At 50.1% G+C, this 20,635-nt stretch overlaps 1 protein-coding gene across 6 annotated transcripts in view; it reads left to right on the top strand.

The window, feature by feature from the left end:
* LOC126544931 (uncharacterized) overlaps nucleotides 1-20,254 on the top strand; it is a 163,614-nt gene extending 143,360 nt beyond the window's left edge. For all 6 annotated transcript variants that reach the window (XM_055077962.1, XM_055077961.1, XM_055077960.1 and 3 more), the window contains 2 exons: nucleotides 8,408-8,568; nucleotides 18,193-20,254. In XM_055077962.1, coding sequence (XP_054933937.1) covers nucleotides 8,408-8,568; nucleotides 18,193-18,873 — 842 coding nt within the window. In that variant the 3' untranslated portion in view covers nucleotides 18,874-20,254. The remainder of the gene's footprint in view (nucleotides 1-8,407; nucleotides 8,569-18,192) is intronic.
* The last annotated feature ends 381 nt before the right edge of the window (nucleotides 20,255-20,635 follow it).

Here is a 20,635-nt window from a genome sequence, read left to right as displayed (position 1 = left end):
TTCGCTCGTGGTGGGCGGCCGGAAGTATGCCGCGCTGCGCCATCTCCGACAGATGGCGTTGGCCGCACGGTACCTTTTGCGGCCGCTACGCTTGCGGTCCCGGCCCGGCGCGCGGATCGCGGACGGTAGCGCGCCCTGGCGATGCGAAGGAGAAGCTCGGGGCACCGCGTGCGTTCTTGGCAGGGCTGCCGATTCGCTGGTGATCGCGGCCGAGGAAGCCAACAGGTGTCCGCGGGCCCTACAGAGCTGCGCGCGGACCTGGGGGAAAATATCGCCATCAGAAGTTCAGGACCTCAAATGCAGGCCACCAGAGTACATTGAAAGGTGTTAAGTTCGAGCTAGCATGAGTTTTAAGCTAAAAGAAGTAATCGACTTGCATACGCAAAAGTTTGAGTTCTTGCTTAACGAATGCTTTTGCTAATCTAATACTCCCTACGGAAAGTAGTAAATGAAGGTTAGAAACCTCCAACTTTCTGGTCCCAGTTTTGTCTATAACTCTGCTTTCTTTTTTCAAGAAATAGGGAGCGTGAGAATGTGCAACGGCAATAATTCAGCATGTTGCATTCCCGCCAATATATACATATGAACACATATTATATATAAGGCTTTTTTATGCGTTGTTCTCGTCGTGAATGCTCATGTCTTGAGTGACGTTATTTAGCGAATGTATTATTTCATTGTTTGTTGTTACAAGGGCAGGAATGGTCCCTGCTGTGATGAGTTGAACGCAAAAATAATCACGATAGAACTACAATGCCACATAGAGATGAGATAACTAAGATTGTTCGTTGTAAGACAAGATGCGCAGATAAATGGTAAGTCGAGAGGTAGCATAAAATTACAGACGTAGATCGAATATCTGGTTTGTCTTTTGACGATGTAATTACGAACACCTAAAGCGTTACAAATTGCTCGCGATCGCTGAACATTACCGTGCGGAAATACCCATTCAATGCTCATTTAGACTCTGCTCACAAGCACGCGCACAGACCAATCAGTTATACTCCAGAACTACCCGCCTTGAAAGCTCCTGAACGTGTAATCAGAAAACCAGCGCCGAATCACTCGACTACCACCGAAACGGCTCCACTGCATGGTTAACGCCATTCGTTCAACAGCTCTCGAGCCACGCGCGTATATATACGTTATCCGCGAGATCAGATTCGATTATAGCCGGCGAAAGCATCTCGTTCTCGTCTTCCGACTTCGGAAACGCGTGCCCAAAAGCGCAAGTTGATTCCGCGCAACAGAATCCTCCCCCAAAGCCGATTGGCTCAGGAGCGGATTATCCGGATTGCGCCTGTCGCGAAAAGATACGAGCCGAGCCGCAGATCCTATCGAGAACCGGCGCGCGCTCTGCCGGCGGGTGGAGGTGCGCGATATACCGTATACTCGCTCCATCCCCTCCGCTGATGCACCCCGGATGAGCCGGCGAGGAGGCACCTTGCCGTGGCGCGCTGCTCATTTACATGAGTTCAGGACGTGAGGTGGCTGTTCAGTCTGAAACGACGTGAAGGTAATCGCACTGAGACTATATACGACCGAATGCGACCAACAAGTCTCTGATAGTGCGACATTGCGGGGCTTTGGCGTACGTTTTGACATGCACCGGCCTCCTTGCCGCTGTAGCGTTGCAGCCCCTTGTAGCTTTACAGTGAAGACCATCATACGTGCACGCATGGGGAAACAGCTCACACCGTATACAGCTGTGTAGTATGCAGATTTGAGCTGTGTTTGCTGTTCGCCGAGAGTTTTCTATAATGCCACAGTGCGAAGATTTAGTGTGCTAGAATGATTTTGCACGCACTTTCCCACCTGCCACTGTGCCTTTACTCTGCATTTGTACTGTAATAAACTTCTAAACTGTCCATGGTAACGCCTCCTCGAGTAGCTGTTACCAGTTTCGAGAACTGTTGCATGGCTTCAGTGAACCGCTCTAGTGCGACAGTGGAGCAGTTTAGCTATGACAGTTAACCAAGCGTATGTTCCATTCTCCTTTAGTCTACATTTCTTCAATTGTTCCCTGTCCGAGCGTAGGATAGCAAATCGGGCTACCTGGTTAAGCAGCTATATCTGCTGAAGAAAAGACGATGATATATAGCGCGAATTTCATCTGCTGGCGCTGGCTTGTGTGATTGGTCGGAAGACCAGCAATTGATCACAGATCGCGAGCAAGCGGAAACAGAGAGGAACCAAACTGCACATTTCCATGTTTACTATGTGACACGAAAAAAAATTGCCGCTGATTGGGAAGAGAGCGAATGAATGCATGTAAAAGCAGGGATCTTAACCAGTGGTATAGTTCCGATTGGTCACCATGCCCCGTGGTATCGGTAAGGGGTTGTACAGAAAAATAATGAGCACAAGTAACATAACGCACGTGTACAATCCATTTTGTTGCAGAGCGAATTAACGAAGACAGACGAGAAACACAGGACGGTAGTACGTATACAGCGTCCTGACGTAGCATCGGTAGGACATGGTGTCCTCCAGATCTCTCATGTAGACCCGCGTACCTCAGTCTTCTGTGTGGAGCTCCTTTGGGAACACTGACCGATGGAGCTTTCTGTTCTGATAGTGGACTGTCGATTTGTCGAGCACTGCCCATATCGCTTGCTTATAGGCACTAAGCGTGGACAAAGCCATAGGAGGCACACGTGTGAAGGTCTCGAGAAAGCTGCATGTGTACAGCTGGGCAGTATTGGCCGTTCCAATGGTGAAGGCAAAGCAGTTCATCAATGCCGTACGTCTAGTCATAAACAGTGCAACATGGTCTGTTTCGTATTGTGGTAAGCCGAGTGGGAAGGCGCTTCGGCGCGGCGTAGCCTATAATTATACACAGTCTTAAAATACATACAATATTATTATTCCTGAGGCTTTAATGAGAGCTGGGGATGTTTTACTCTTGTGGATCTGCCAGCGGCCCCATCCAATCCACCCAAATGAGCGGCTCCAGCCAATCCTATACCACTTTAGCCGCACGGTCTACTTTGACTTGAGATCTAAGTGATTACCGTTACATTGCCTCGCTGTAGGTGTATACAGTATAATAGCACATCTCGACGAAGAACTGCTAAATATTCCGTTCGATACTGCCATGCTCGTGAAAGCAAGAAAAAAAAAAAACTAGGCGGCCTGACAAAGTGCAGCGTGCATTGATTTGCATTGAAGAATTGTGCAGTTCTCGAGTTGGCGAAGAAGAATAAAGAGAAGCCACGTTCGTTCGACCTAACAAAACGCCGCTGTAACGCCCAGCGCGAGTAACAGCGTCATTTATTTGCCTACCGAGAGAAGACAGAAACAAGGTGGGCAAAACTGCGGAAGCTGCGGCGAGCGGCGGGTGTACACACTGCAGCGAACCGAGACGCATCGCGCAAGAACGTTTCCGACACGCACGTGCAAAAAGAAACGCTTCCTACAAAAAAAAAAAGAATACCAAGAAGAAGAAGAAAGAGAACACAATCGGAAGCGCAAACACAGTGCGCAATTATTTGTTCTTCTTTTACTTCATCTACACGCTCTTCAGTGGGCACCGTAACTCTTCGACTCTAATAGGATCGTCTTCGCATTTTCTTTCTCGCTATCGCCCCGCTTTGCACCCCCGCTCGTTCGTGCTGTAAGGCAGGCTCTCGGGAATCCGCCGCTCTGAAAGACTCGTAGCAGCGCAGGAATCGAGGAAGGCAAGGTCCTCCCCTATTTTCTCTTTTTTTACGGTAAGAGAAGACGAGGACAGTGCAAGCGAGTTTTTTTTTTTATTCAGTTTCTTGTTTTTCTTGTTTTCCGCGGAAGAAGACTGGTCGCCCGCGCGGTCTTGCTGTGGGAGCGCTAGGGCGAGCGAGCGTCCAACGCCACCGCCGCCGCAGTGTCGCGTAGTTTACGCAACCTGCTGCACGCGCGAGTTCGAGATGGCGGCCGAGATGAAAGGAACCCCGCGGCTGCAGCGGAGACAGACGGCGCCGCAGCGTAGCGGCGCTGTCCTCACAGCTGGCTGCCTGCCTGCCGCGGCCTGGCCTAGCCTAGCCGGGTTTGTGGCTGTATGCGAGGACGCGCACGCGCGCTTCGCCCGCTATCGCCGATGCGTGGCGCTGCGTGACGCTGAGCGCGAGCGCGGCTGCTGCGGCGCATTGTACGCGGGCGCGCGCCTGACGCCACCCATCGGCGCTTTTGGGAAACTTTGGCATGGGAGACGGAGACCCCAGCGCCTGGCGTCCTAACGTGGGGATGGGTGGTAATGTGGGCGACGCAGACTGCTGGAGACTGTGCTAGAAGGGTGCTGTGCCAGCCTGGTTCACATTTAGGGGGTGCGGACACGTGACAAGAGGGACTGAACACGTGGCTAAAAGAGAACGTGTGTCGACGTGCTTTTGGGGTGTTAAAGTACAAAGCCAGGCTACAGCGGGTCGTTTAAGCTCGAATTTATTACAGAGCGTAAATGGTGGGAATTAGCGCTAGAGGTTAAAAGAAATAGACGGGTGCCGCGATGAAATCTTCAGCTGATGTTTCATCACTCCTCGATTGCGCTACCATAGAGAACTCGAGCGACATGATACATGGCGCAGAGGAAAGCTTTAGTGATTCCATTAGGATGGCGACCTGAACGCAATGTGGTTGCTTTGCCACAGCAGATGATGAGAACGCAGTGTTTCTTGCTCGTTTTCATTACGTTACTTTACAACTTGCTAGCCACACTATTCAATCTTGTTCTTGTTGGTCTCGTGGAACGCATACCAAGTGCTGTCCAGATATCAGTGTACGCCGATGACATATGCGTGTGGACATCAGGTGCGCGCGGGGCTTCAAAAAGCCGCGACTTCAATATCGGCGTATCTTGCCGAACAAGTTCTCCAGATTTCACCTGAGGAACGTGCGCTGGTCGCGTTTACGCGGAAGCCACTGACGTCCTACGCCATGTTTATCAACGGGAAAAATCTATGTTACTCCAGGACGCACATATTCTTAGGGCTGATCATAGATAGGTACCTCAGTTGGAGTCCCCATGTTGCCTACCTGAAAAAACTCATAACGGCCAATTCCTACCTTCTGAAATTTCTTGGAGGGAAAACGTGGGGTACGTCAGTAAACGCAATGTTACAACTCTACAGGACGCTGTTTCTCGGGTATCTGAAGTACAGCTTACCTGCACTGAGGAATACCGGCAGAAGTAACATCCGAACACTCGAGCGTGCACAGGCTCAGGCACTCGGGGCTTGTCTTAGACTGCCGCACTGCACATCAACAGCGGACACAAGTGCCATAACTCAAGATTACCTAGTCACAACTCATATGACATTGGAAGTGCTCAAAGCACACATCAGGCACGTTGCCCGCGGCCTTTTCCACCACCTCGCCGCGCTGCCGAAATACCGGCCCAGTGCCTCTTTTTGCCAGGAGATATCGGCGTACTGTAGCTGCCTCCCTTGAGATTCTACGCCTTCCGAGGGGCTCCGGGCACCTACTTGGAGTTTGGCTCGTTCACAAGTTCGGCTCTCAGTACCGGGTATTCGAAAGAAAGTAGGACTTTCGTCGCCAGCTCTCAAGCAGCTATCTCTACTCATGCTGCACGAGACATACAAGTACCATCTCCAGATTTATACTCATGACTCTACAACTGTGGAGGGATCTACAGAAGCTGTGATCTTCCCCGAAAAATCCGTGACCAGTCAGTTTAAAACATCTCACCGGACAACGCCGACTGCTGCGGAGCTTGCCGCACTTCGCAGCGCACTTCGCATGATCAGTGAATATCTACCATGAGTATAGAGCATATTCACCGATTCGAAGACAGCCCTGCATTGTTTGCTATCCGCTGTACGTCGTGGACCACAATGCCTACTTATGCTAGATATAAGGCAGCTATGTCACCAGCTAGCTGAGAAAGGACATGACATCACTTTTCAGTGTCTCCCAGGCCACTGCAGCATCAAGGGCAATGAAAACGCCGATGAAGCTGCTCGGAGGGCTCACGAAGATGCCGTGAAGGGACCCATCCCACTATCGAGAACTGATGCAGCAACGAAGCTTCGCATATACTAGCGCGTGATGCCACACGATCCATGTGGAACACGCCAGGTTTCTCACATACTCAAATGCGACGCCTGGACCCATCCCTTCTACTACGCATTCCATCTGGACTACCCGAATCGAGACAACTGCTCTTTGCCGACTATGGCTAAGAGTGTCTTTCACGAATGCACTTGCTTGCCGCATCGAAATGGCTGAAAGCGCTGACTGTGACAGTTGCAGTAGCGAGGAAACAATCGAACATATCCTCTGTCCTTGTCCTCGCTACAGCTCCCGGAGACAGTCACTCGGGATGGCGTTGGCGCGCCTCGATGACCGACCGCTTTATGAGCAGACGATGTTCGAGTGCTGGCTGATGCGACCTTCACACCAGAAGGCGGTGAAGGCGCTACTGAGGTTTCTCCGGTCAAGCGGCCTGCTTGAACGACTGTGACACACCTGCGTTCCTTTGTGTGTGTGTGTGTGTTTCTTTTTCCTCTCCCATTCATTTCATGTGGGTGCACTTTTTTCTTTTCTTTTGAGATCTTTCTGTCTCCTCTTGCCCCTTCCCCAGTGTAGGGTAGCAAACTGGATATCTATCTTCCGATTAACCTCCCTGCCTTTCTCATCTCTTTTATCTTTCTCTTTCTCTCTCTCTCTCTCACACACACACACACGCACACACACACACAACTTGTTAGCCGTTAAGCTAACAGTGAGCTCCGAATGCGTAGCTCCTGATCTTACGTTGCCTACTGGTCGTCATATTTTGATCCTGTCATAAAGTGAATCACGTAGCAATCTGGATATTCTTGCTCTGACAATGTTCGTCACGTGCGCACGAAGCGCAGGGTATCACATTCACTTGTTCATGATACGGGCTGTTACGACAGATCTCTGTGACGCATCATTAGTATACAGATACCTTGCATCATACGTATTGGTATCCCTATAGGTCACGAAATGAAAATTGATGCTAACGTGGGTCTGAAGAGTTAAAAACCTTGTAGGCGCGGCTGTCCTGCACGCCGGTTTGTTGACTGTTTCATTTTTTGCGCATATATATAGGACTTCCAACAGAACGCCGATATTTTACAGGGGCGGATCCCACAAGCATTAGAAAAAGACCCAACTGCAGGCATATGGTCCAAGTTATAATGCCAAGTGTTAGGCGAGGCACTGCAAGTTGTAGTAATAGCGACGTATTCATCGAGGAAAGTTGAGAAATTATCCTAGATTTGGCACCGCACTCTGGAAAGCTATACTCACCACACATGCAAGTGAAAGCGGCAGGATGAGGAAACTATGATGATGGTCGTTACCACGAAAGGGGGGGGCATTACGACACAAAACACTTCTGAAGACTCGTGACGTGTGCCCAGCGTTGCAAATAAACCAATAGCGCTATAGTAAAGGCATGCGCAGATTGTCAAATTGAGTTTCATTATATTTGACAGTAACATTTTGCTAGAGGGTAAATGCTGCAGCATTAATCAGCTTGACTTCAAACTATTCCGCCTTGTTATGCAGAGGTCCCTAATTCATAAAGATGGACTACAGTGATATATATGTGTGTTTGCATGTGTGTGTGGGTGTGTGAACAGTTTTGTACGGTGTTTTGCTCGCAACGTTCGCGAACTGCTCAAAATTCAACGTTTTCACGGATTCGGTGGTCTTTAAAGTTTTGTGGTTGGGTATGCGAAAGGTACGCCAAGAAAAATAAGTGCAGGAATGCCGTAGGATGTACACATAAAAAGGACACAGATATACATATTGAAACAATATATAGTTATGTTGATGAAATGCGAACTCTTCGTCACTCACCATGGTATAGCCCAGTAGCTATGGCGTTGCGCTGCTCGATTTGAGGTCGCGGGTTCGATGCCGCGGCCATACGGCGGCCGTATTTCGATGGAGGCGAAATTCAGAGAGAAAGAAAAAGGAAAACACTATAGTGTATTTAGATTTAGGTGCACTTTAACGAACCCCATATGCATGTGGTCAAAATGAATCCGGAGTCCTCCTCAATGGCTTGAACCTCGTTATCATGTAGTGGTTTTGGCACGTAAAACTGAAGAATTTATTTCGTTACAGTTAATTAGTTAATTCTTGCAGACTTAAAACGAAACAGTGCGTACTTCTACGCGGCTGATTCACGATGCGCGACGTGCCTGAAACATGGCCGCTCCGGCTTTTGTAACTCGATAGAACGTTGTTGGACGCGGTTGTTGTGGTCCGGTATATACACGACAGGTCATGCGGTGGATCGCACGTCGAATCGCACACAGTTGGTCTCCTGCCCCCACACGCTTTCGCGAATAACTAGACAGCTCGATAAATCTGTGCCAGCAGTCCGCATGTACACATCGAGACTGACCTTGTCGTCCATCTCTGTCTGTCTTTGCAGCGACAGGACCAGCTCCTCGCAAGCAACGGCGAGAACGGACCACGTTCACGCGGGCCCAGTTGGACGTGCTCGAGGCGCTGTTCAGCAAGACGCGCTACCCGGACATCTTCATGCGCGAGGAGGTAGCGCTCAAGATCAACCTTCCGGAGTCCAGGGTGCAGGTAAGCCCGGCTTGTACCTTTCAGCTCATATGCAGGGACAGGGGTAAACGTGGCGCTGCAGAACTAAGAGTCCTTGCAGTTATTTATGGGGACTGAGGTAAACGTGAGATTGCAGAACTAACTCGGATATGTGCACCTCCCCCCCCCCCCCCCACCCATCTGTATACTGTCATAGTTCAGATTTAGAGACTTCTCACGACTCGATTATATATTTAGGGGTAATACGTTTGGCATAATCTAGGGTCATGGCTTTGGTCGCGTAGATCTTGTGTGTTATGTAACGACTTCTAGGTAAATTTTATTTTAAAGTTCGCGCACCACATGGAATGGAAGGTGTTAGTGATTGTGACGTACATGGAGCCGATATAGACCATACAGCCATGTATTTACAGTTTGCGTATGAAGTACTCCCACTGATCCCTTTCCTCGATATAGCATTTACAAACTGTCTCGTATAGTCGCAACAAGTATATTTATGTCGGTACGTGTGCTCTAAATTGACTTCAAGTGGGCTGTTATATTGTCGTTTGTAACAAAAGTCAATAAAAGAGGAAGACCATATGCGTGGACTATTTGAGATTGCCTATGTGCTTTTTTATAAATTGTTAAACAAGTCTTTTTTAGCAGCAGCGCTCTGCAGCCGATATTTGATGACCATTCTCGATGGACGTAAGTAGGTATCCATTGTAACGAGCAGGTGCGAATGTAGAGATTCCCTAACATGGGGGGACCCCTATTGCGAAACGTTAGTTGGCTTTCCAGCATAGCGCACTCTCGGAAGTTTGATGGTGCTGCTTCTTAATTGCTACTGTGCAGTACTTAGTAACACTGCTGTTTGTGCCTGAAATGCTGTAAGTTTGTGTCTTTTTGTGCAATACTATGCTGAGGGCATCACAGGACCCCGTCAGGCGTTCTTGTTTGCCTTTAGTTCTGAAGCTTGTGGACACTTCCATGCTCAAGTTAAACACGAAATTGGCCGAACTAAAGCGAAAGTTGAATGCTGAGCTAGTCTCAAGTACAGCGGACGCACACTCTCTGTCGAGAAGTACTCGCGCTACACACATTTAAAGACGCTTCAACAGCGCATTGGCCGCAATGCAATGAAAGTCCGCGGGAAAGCCGACTTGCCGTTCTTGTAGAATACCTATTGGCTGACTACGCTACAGAAGTGCAGTGCACAAGAGAACCACAGACAACGCATTGAGCTCTTAGCTACGGCTTTGGATAGCGGGTTCTTCGGTAGCGAAGCTTCTCGTTGCGCCGTAGTTATTACACAAAAGCACACACGACACAAACTGTGAAAGATTCGCAACTTGTCGTGCGAAAGAAATCAATCTAGTTTATCATTTGATTCTTCCCATTTAGTCGTAGTTATTATAGCAAAGCACACATGACGGAAACTACGAAGGTTCGCAACTTGTTATGCGAAAGAAATTAACCGACTATCATTTGGTTCGTTTCTAAGGAAACTGGTGATTTCGTTTCAATCCAGTAACTGCGAGAAGCTGTGCGCGGCATATGTGGTACAGCATTCTACGTCTTCAGTATTCGAGTCCTCTGTTACTCTTGCTTCGGCGCCCTTGCAATTGATTCATGTTTCAATATATATCGTTGTTTACTTGAAACAGATGGCTGTGTCAAGCATCTGCTTTCCAAGTCGTAGGGTCGGCTAGCTAGGCGATGGCTATCTGAAGCAGTCCCGTGCTTCGCAATTCCAGCTGCACATTTCGTGCGTCGTTGCTGCTTCCTCGTATTACATCTGAAGAACAAACAACCGAAAGAACAGTACGAAGCCCGCGACGGACCTTAGTTCCCGCGCCATCTTTCATGGAATCCTAACGAGCAAGCTCGCACAGTGATGTCCGCGCACACTCGGACCTCTGTCTTTGCTGATTGGTGCAATCTGAGATTGAAGAAAAGTTGAAGTATTCTAGGAAAAAAAAAAACTTTTTTTTTGCCGTTTACCCAGATTCATGGGCCAGAAAAGGAACTCGGCTGGCGGCCTGGGCTGTGGTTTTGATGACATTAAGCAATCATGACTGTAAGCAAGAGCTTCACAGCTTTTGTATTCTGCGCTCTGTAAAGTCTCGGAGCTACAGCCGGTCAGCTGCGTCTCTTCCCATGAACTCGCGGTCTCGTTTGGACGCTAGATCGTCTCCCCCGAAATCACACCCCGAAATTTTCCGCGGCGGTTGGCGGGCAAAACAGTCCGCGAAAATCCTAATCGGCTATTCATGAGAGGGGGTGACACGAGCCACAGACTCCGCGCCCACCCACCCGACCAGCTGGGCGGGGGGAGGCGCTCGCATCGCGCGAAGCAGCACCAACGCACGTGACCCGTCGCGCGGCGTTCCGTGGCGGGCTCCGCGCGCGCTGGGAGAGCCGTGAAACCAGGCTCGAACCCCGAGCGCGACGAACGCCTCCGTCCGCACGGTCGCCGAACCGTTGTCCCATAGAGCTGCGAGGTGCAGCCAGCCGACCTAGCTCGCCATGTATGAGCGTGAAAGTGCCCGGGAACGCGGCGGTTTGTCGTCAGCTGTAACAGCTCGTTTTCGTGCACGCACGCTCACAGATGCAAGGACACGCACGCACAGACAGATCCCGGTTTCAATTACACGCGGGGACGACGACTCCCTTCGGCACACGCGATGTTGCTGCGTTGAGGGTGGCAGTGTCCCGGCTCGCTCGCGCTCTCTGTCATGCAAATGGACGCCCCCGTCGCGTCTTGTCGACACGCGGCATGGGAGAACGCCAAGTAAAATGTAGGGTTGGTGGATGAGGGGGGGGGGGGGGGGTTGTCGTGGGCTCGTGATGCTGCTGTACTCGACACAATGCGTCGCGGGCTCGTCGAGAGACACCCGATCCTGCACTCACTCACTCTAGAGAACGAACGCCCGTGCGAACACGACGAGCGCCGCCGCATGCCACTCGCGGTGCACGGTTGTGGAAGCGCGGCCGGCCGCAGTGGCGCCCCGCCGCGGTGGAGACTCGCAACAGAAACGGGAGAGAAAAAAAAAGCTGCACGCAAGGCAGGTCGCTTGAATGCGGTCGTGGGCAGTCCTTGTAACCGCACACACAGGGCACCGCGAGCCAGATGCAATCTCGCGTGCGCCTGCGATGTCTTTTCGGAAGCGCCGTCGGGCACCCTCTTGACGGCGGTGGTGTTCGCGCGTATGGTCGCGACCGCGATCAGTGTATTGCTCGTTGTATGCCTGGGGAGTGGGAGTTGGTTTTCTTCCTCGAAGCAGGGTATGCTCTATACTGAAAGCACGGAAAGAGACGTCGGCAGAAAAGACAAGGTCGTCTGTCTATTCTTTCCTAAGACGCGGGCCTGACCGTATCGCTCAGTGGCCATCCGGGACGACCACCTGTCAGTTCCCGGGGTTGAGTGTATCTGTCTCACAGTAAGCGATCACATGCTGAGCTCGTTGCCTCTGGTGGGGGTTAAACGTTGTATGTCTGTTTAAGCCTGTAGTTGAGAGTCGATGCGTTACGTTTTCGAGAACTGCTTCGATAAATAAATTCCTTGGTTGAATCAGAAACTGTTGGGAACCTTACGCGAATGTCTATTTATTCGAAACAAAAAGAGTAAACCTACGTTACAAATTTGGCACAGTTGAATACAGGGTCATGGTGCACTCCTGAGTCGCTCCGATTTTCGGTGTACAATGGGCGTGAACATTACGGCGGCCCGCGAGGACGTAATTAAGCCGGTGGGCGTTGTATAGTGCGTGTACGGCGAAAAGCGGTCCTGCTCGAGTGAGCCGTGATCATATTCAACTCTCACTATTATAAGCTTGACTCCCTGAACTGGAACGCTTGCGAAGATTTTCAAAATTGCCATAACTAATTCTCAGCGACGCAGACGTCACGTGTTCTTGCGACTTTCGCGGTCTGACGGTAGCGTATCCTGTCGACTGCGCCAAATTTCTAACAATTAGAAGTGATCAGGCCATCATGACGGCTTGGACTGTTTATATCTGTCCACCAATATTCCGCTTCTTCCTCATCGGGACTTACTTACTTGTCTCATCTTTGGCTAGCTTACGACGTATGACTAAATCTTTGCCTGCATACACCCTTAGCTCGCTTATGTACAGAGCCTTTCGAGCGCTTCCCATGTTCTTTCACGGGAGCCTTCTTAACAGGACGATGACGCCCGTTGCCTGAACAATAGCCTAGAGTACACTTCGGTAAATCGAGAAAGTCGTGAAGTTTAGCCTCGTGCTTTCCAAAGCATTATAGGCTTCATGAACATGCGCCAATATTTGGAAATCATCACGTTAAATAGAAAATTTCGTTGAATCGGGTTGTGTTGAACCGACGTTTTGACTGTGTACGAGCGGAAATATACAGGAAAATCCGGTGGTGCTCCTTTCCCTTCTTGGCGTCCTTTCTTCTGCTAGAATACAGCGTTTTGTCTTGATCGTCCGTCTCGTGATACACGGAGTCACTGAGCTGCAGGGCATTCATCCTTCTGGAATATGAGTGGCTTGCAGGGCAAAATTAATTATTTTAAGGCGGCCGCCTACACCCTGTGCTTCCAACGTCAGTTTCAGTCACTGATAGCAGCTTCCATATAATCTGTCGAGAAGACTCCACAGGTATCTTGTACGCTCCAGTAGTAACGCACAGTAGATCGCCATGCCACATTGATGCAGCCATTGAAATTTTCGCAGTATACCGTATTGCACTTCAAAGGCTACGTTCCATAGTCCACAGTCGGATCGCACTCCGTCTAGGGTTGAGTGTTGTATTTGTTCACGATTTCAGTCATGTATGGATTGCAATGCGACTGCGGAATGTGCGCTTATTTAGCGGATGGAGTGCAATATGGTCCACAAATGCTCTATAAAAGTGAGTGACCGTCTCGTCAGCAGGAAATGCTGTAGCGAGTATCCAGCTTGTCAGAAAGCTGATTTGTGGATTTTGTGAATTTGTGGATTCAGATTTTGCGGATTCAGCTCAGAACGGATGTCATTACCGGATAACATATGCCAGAGAAATATGGGATGCGCTACAAGATCGCCAGTATATGAAAGCCTAAGAATTTTCGAACTCCGCCCTCATTATCGCACTGCATCTGCATCCTCTGTATTCCTCCGCGCCCCAAAACATAGTTCCAGAGACACGCCGGTACTGAAAGATCGCCTCCGCCATGACGTCCTAGATATGAGCGGACATAATTGGCTGACGCATGTATACAAATTTTCTTCGTGTGAGACAGCGGTGTATTTGCCACTGCATTTTCACCGACTTGCAGATATATGTGATACAGAGATAGATAGAGAGAGGGAGAGAGAGAGAAGGAAAGGCAGAGAGGTTAACCAGAGGGTTGTACTGTCTGCTACTCCACACGAACGCGTAACTGCGGACAAGGGTTAAAAATTAATCAACTTAATCCATCCACAGGAAGTTTAGGCCAACACAGCGTGCACGGGCCGCACCCATCATTCGCGCCTCTATCTCGTTGCCGCAGCACGCTCTAGTCTTCCGCGAAGTCTAAAAAAAAAATTGTGTAAGAAAGGACAGCGCCTACCGGCGTTAACCGGAAAGGCACGATTTTCTAAAGAACGCCTGCACGCCGAATACAGCCCCTGGTTCCCCCTATCCGAAGCCCCCTCCCCTCCCCTACTTCCACGCACTTTCGCCGGACCCTGAGCGGCAAAAGACCGCCGCCAACGCTGCGACCGAAACCTCCCTGGCTTGTTTGCACAGACACCTACTACCTCCCGCGTGCAGCTATAGAGCAGCCTCCTCCATAGTATACGCTCCGCGACGTGCGAGACAGTCGTCACGGCGAGGTGTGCGGGATGACGAAGAGGAGCGGAGCCGCCGCTTCTCTTTCCCCCCAAAAAAGAAGAAAAAACTCTTTTTCTGTTTATTCAAGAAGCGTGAGCTTGCCGACAAGAACACCTCTTCCTCCGTCCCCCCCTCTTTTTATTTTTCTCTCCGTACAAGAAAGCGCAGAACGGGAGCGGGACTAGCGCGGAGTTCTACCGTACGCCTCGGCCTCCTTGTTCGCGCTGCTCACGTGTGCACGCACGCACGCACGGTGATGCCTTCTTTCTGTGTGTGCCTCGGTGGCCAGCCACTGTATCGCGTGTCCCTCGCTGATCCCACGGCCGTGGCCCCATCGCCGCCTGCATTTGCGCGCCGGGGCTATTTGCGGGGCGTTATCGGCATCCTCCCACGACGTGTGTTAAGCGAGGACAGGAGCCGGAGGAAAGGGGGCGTCAGCTGGAACAGCTACCGCTGTAGCTACTCGCTGAAGCGAGGGGGAGAGAAGCACGGAAAGAGAGAGCTGGCTGCGTCTCCTTCCATTGTCCTCCCCCCCCCCCCCCCCTTTGCGGCAAGCCCTGCAGGCAGGCTTTCTGCGTGGCCGCGCATCCATGCACATCGTGTACTAGAAGGCCGGCAGGGAATTGCCCTTCCTCACGTCCCTCTAAGGTCTTGTGCCCGTCGCCGGCGAAGCCGCACTGGTTAACGCAGAGCAAAAGATCTCCATTCGTCGGCCGGCTCGGTTTCACTTCACTTCACCGCAGAACAGACTATGTAGCGCCGCTTATTCTGTGCTCCGTGAACTGTGCTGTCCGCGAGGAGTTTGGCGGCGAAGTTCAAGAGACTGGGCAAATGCATGTGTCTGTGAGTTTGCGCGCGTGTGTGTGCGTGACCGATGTGCGGCGGTGGTGCCTCTTTGCCTGAGGTCGCGAGCGGGCCCGGAATAAACCTTTTAACGCCCGCATTCGCCGCGCCGGGAGGCATATAAGAACAGCCCACCGCGGCGCGATTGTCGGTGTACTACCCACTTTGCGGCGGGCAGTACATGGCGAAAGGTATTCACCACAGTGGGCGTGACTCCCGCAGCGTCGGCCGGCGCGGTTTCCGTTTGGTCGATGCTTTGCGCGCGATGAAGCGCGAGTTTCGCTCGGGGGCTGAGTGTTATGGGCGTGTATGCTTTTGAGGTCGTGGCATGCACTTCGAAGCGAATTAACCGGCGGTCCGCCACCCGGGCGTTGTCGGATGTTGCGTCTTCGTTTTCCGGCACCGTCTTGCACGAAATTGAAGTTCTGTAGCTTATTAGACCCTTGTCGGAATGATGAAAAATGTGTTGTTGGGCTGGTTTGTTCCTTAGTCCCTTAACTGCCGTTTGAAATTCCGAAAACATTTTTCAAGTGCAAACGCAATCGGCGGAAGTTATTGTGTGTTAGTTTCTTGTCAAAAATTACAAGAAACTGGACACATACACATGTGCAAGAATTTTCGAAAATTAACGACGAGTTATCTCGTCATGGACACCAGAGGCGGCTCGTTGTGATGGCGAGCACAAGAGCTTGGTGGCGCAACCCACCACCCCGTTTCAAAGGGGACGCTCATAACATCCATCCATCCATCCATCCTTCCATCCATCCATCCAGTTATCTCGTCATCGGAAGTCAAGGGATTAAGGCAGCAAAGTGCGCCAGAGAATGCTTTAGGGACAAGCAAGGAGGCCCGAACAGATGACGATCTCGGCTTCGTTGCTTTACCCAAAGTGTTCTCTGGCGCTGCTTGCTGTGGGATTGACTTGGGATCTTACCTAACCTGTATGGGTTTTCACGTATAGCTTTTCGTCCCAAAGCAACAAATGTGTATTACATTACATTACAAAACATTACTCAAAATGTACTTTGTAATGCGTTGCTGTTCCAGTCAGCAGTTTTTCTGTACTATATACTTTCATGGTGCGGACACATACTAAATGACTGAGTACTGTATTTCGACGAACATTTTACTGGCAATGTCTCGAAATTTTGGCACGGCATATAATTTCTCTAGTAAGCTTATCCATTGAGCATTGACAGAGTTCACTTATGCAGTTAGAAAATGTATACTATGGTAGAAGCAATAATTTAAAGGTTCGTTAGCGCTATGATAATAGTTCGTGACCGTATTGGTGATTATCGCGCAAATTCTGATATCTGCCGCTGCTACGAAGTTTGGTCAGTAAAAATTATCCTTTGTCTCGAATCCCTTTTCCCCTTCATTTTTTTTAATTATCAGAGCCAATCGTTGCAGAAACAGGCGGTAAAAAAAAAAAGGCAGGTGCAGGGTCTATCTCAATTAACACAGCGGCCAAGTGACATCACACATTTCCGTTCGCCTTCACCTGGCAACGCCGGCTGGGGAACACTATAGAAAGCTATGACATCATCGAATGGCTGTGCGTGCGTGTTTCCAAGATATAATAAAACAGATGCTGATTTCAGAGGGACGTCGTCGCAGGACCTTTGTTTTATTACATACTCTCAAAGGTCGGGTTTCTTGCATATCGTTTGGTCGCACTCCGACCGTCGTATTACGAAATAATTGTGAATACCGGTTGACGGTTTTTTAACAGCTAACAAAAAGTACGGCGTGGATGGCTCGTCATACTGCATGGGAACATTTTATTATATTAGTATTGCATTAAAAAAGGACATTGTAGTGAGCGCTGCTCCTTTTTATTCCAAAATGTAGAATTACAATGAGACTGGAATAAACGAGAAGAAAGGGGGTTAACCGAGGGTCCCGATTTTATTAGTCATATCATAAGAAGCCAACAAACATTGACACTAAGGACAACATAGGGGAAATTACTTGTGCTTAATAAATGAAATAAAGAAACGAAGAATTAATGGAAATTAATTCTTCGTTTCTTTATTTCATTTATTAAGCACAAGTAATTTCCCCTATGTTGTCCTTGGTGTCAATGTTTGTTGGCTTCTTATGAAATGAGACTGGAAGGAACATCACTAGTTGATTGAACTAATGTCTGTATTTTTTATCATTTAAATTTAAGTTTACCGAGTGTAATTATCACCAGGCAGAGAAGAATATACTAACCGCACGAAAGGTGCCGATTACGTCTTTTACTATGATACATACATCACAGTGGCGGCGACTGCTGCGGTAATCTGCGAAAGGTCACAGAATACACTAAACGAAAGCTATAGCAGCAGTCTGATGTATTAAAAAATAATTGAATGATATTTAAAAGAAAGGAACATCATTAGCAGAGGCACATTATCACTGCACATGAACGAATTGGACACAACGTAAGAGTGAGCGATGGAGCGATGAGGGTATGCGTGCGATCGAGCCTGCGACTTTAAGACTCCGTTAAATGACATCTCGGGTCGCACGCCACTACAACAATTCGCATTACGCTACATGAAGGGTTCGTGCTGTGTTTACTCGACATATTCTTCCTGCTTTTAGATAACGCCTAATCAACATTGATATCCCTTTAGGTTATTCTGAAAGTTGCAATATTTGCATATGCATTCATTTCGTTCCTCCTCAATTGATGCCCGAGTGCCTTCTACACCTTTCAATAACAGTCATCAACGGCGGTGTTGTGCAACATTCCTGAAATGTGACTATCGTCCGTAATTGCTGAACAGTTGTCCAATACAAGGAATGTATCTGGGCAACGTTTCGACTGGAGGACTTGTCCTGACCGTCACGAGCACGACTGCTGCCCTGACGAGGACAAGTCAGAAAACGTTTGTCTCCTGAGACGTTCCTTGTCCGGCCAATGTCGAATCACTTGCCCATTACTCATCGCGTCAGAATACATAAAAGATTCCTTGATGTGCGCAGGTCTGGTTCAAGAACCGGCGGGCCAAGTGCCGCCAGCAGCAGCAACAGCAGCAGAACGGCTCGGCCTCCTCCAAGCCTCGCCCAAAGAAGGCCAAGAGTCCCGCGCCCTCCTCGAGCCCGACATCGTCGAGTCGCGGCGAGTCCCCGTACAAGCCCTCGGCGCTGGTCGCCGCCTCCCCGCTGGCCAGCGCGGCGGCGTCGCCGCTGCACCAACAGGCCAGCTCCATCTGGAGTCCCGCGGCCATAGGGCCGGCCGTGGCCGAGCTCATGGCCGGAGCCGCAGCCCACCAGCGGTCTCCCTACCACACGGGCACCTCGTCCGCCTCCTCTCACGTCGTCCAGGGACCCGCCGTGTCGGCGAGCCAGGCGGCCCTCTCCGGCGGAGGGCCTCAGCACGGCCCACCTCACTCGCTCCAGTCGGGAGGTTGCTACGCCCCCGCGGGACATTACGCGTCGCCCTACTACGGCAGCATGGACTACCTGAGCGGGCCCATGCACCAGACGCCGCCCCCACCCCATCCGTCGTCGCTCCAAGGCCCGCACCCGACGTCCCACCACCAGGACCGGCCCGGGACGCTGAGTACGAGGACGCCGCCTGCGGGCGACTGCCTGGAGTACGGCGTGTCGTCGGCTGGGGACAAAGGAAGCGGCGGTGCTCCCTGGAAGTTCCAAGTTCTCTGAGGGCCAAGAAAAAGGAGACAACAAAAAGAAGGAAGCCCGCGGTGCGCGTCGTGCATGTGTTGCGGGTGAACGCGCGCGTGTTCCGATCACGTCTCGCCTGCAGAATGTGCGCGCCCTCTTGTGATACGCCCGGGACAATCGCATCGCTTCGTCACATCTCCTGTGTGTGTGTGTGTGCGTGTACATAAGGAACATTTTGTAGAGGGCGCCACCGTCGACCGTGACGTCGAAGCTCCCGCATGCGATGGGCGCGTCTCGTGTGGACCTCGCGTGGCGCGGACAGTTTGCCGCGAGCAGAAAGGAGCAGGAGGAGAAGTAGGGGAAGAGGAAAAAAATGGGAGATGGGCTCCCGAACCTTTTTCCCGTCTCTCCTCTCCATCTTTTTATCTCCATCAGCCACCACTAAAATACGTCAGCAGCCACCAACTAGCAGCGGCAACCAGCTGCGGCCACAACAGCATCGCGAGCAGCATTGACATCGGCATCAGCAAGACGCCGCGATGGTTCGCCTGCTCTTTGGAAGGTAGCCCTGTGTTGTGCGCAAAGCAAACAAGCGCTTCGTCTTGTGTCGCTACCGAGGACGCTCGACTTTCAGCTAAGCTCTTATTTAAGCTGTAAATAAAAATCGAAAGAAAACACAAAAGAGCGAGTCGGATGGAAAATTGTGCTGGACTCGAGTCACTTTGCAGCGGCCATGCGCGTTGCGTCTGACGCCGTACTGATGTGCATGCGAGTGCCGTTTCCCGGCATTCCGGGGGCTGCAACGGAAGCATGGAGATGTAGAATAACGTGGGCGTGGCTAAATCAGGAAGCACTTTCTTATCGCCTGCAACGTTCAGAACGAAGACGCATACCCTTCATTACAGACAATATAGGCTTCGTGAGGTCGCCCAGCGAAGGGGGTACCCATTGGTTAACCCTTTAACTGGCAGCTCAGCTATATTGTCGATATTACAAAAATGACTGCAAAATTTATACAACATCAAATATTAGAATGTGCCTGTCATCTTACATTAATTTGTGCCTGCTAAACAGTGGTAATCGCAAAGATGTCGACCGTAAGCAGCAGCAGATATTTTGGTGACGAAACTCGGAACACCTCGTCGGTATCGACGTGTGGTGGTCGTGCTATCGCTAATGAGAATTTTTTTTTCCTTTTTTTTGTCTCCTTTGATGTGGATCTCAAGAACTCGCATTTACCTTGCCAAAGCAAGTACCAAACACAAGTTTTGGACCATACGTTGGCCTCTAATCAGCTGGTCAACAATATTTTTGACACGCTTTATGTCACTTAGTCTTCAGAGAAACCCTGTCATATGTCATTTGGTATGTATTTGAACAACATCAAAAAGAAATAAAGAAATAAAAACGTTCTAGGTAAGGTGTTTCTTAGCTTCCCAGTTAAGGGGTTATGCTTTGTGTCTTTCTTTTTACACAATATTACCTCAATAATCATCTAGGTGGCATTACATCGGATGCCGAATTACAAGAAGAAAAACATAATACATGCTGTTCCAATGCGAGATAATTTCCTCCAATTACAAGAAGAAAAACATAATACATGCTGTTCCAATGCGAGGTAACTTTCTCCATAATGCCAGATGCCCAAAGTCCAGTGGCCAGATTTATCGGTGAATGCGAGAGAAATGCGTTATATGTATAGCATTACGTCGCACCTCTTTGAGGTCCCGGATTCATGTTTTGAACTGCGTTCACCGCATTGCAAAGTGTGGTTCACGAGCTCATTCGACCCAAACCTTGT

Source organism: Dermacentor andersoni, chromosome 10 (assembly GCF_023375885.2).
Source record: "Dermacentor andersoni chromosome 10, qqDerAnde1_hic_scaffold, whole genome shotgun sequence".
NCBI lineage: Eukaryota > Metazoa > Arthropoda > Arachnida > Ixodida > Ixodidae > Dermacentor > Dermacentor andersoni.
Note: the sequence above shows the minus strand (reverse complement) of the source record. Positions and strands in the feature narration are given on the sequence as shown.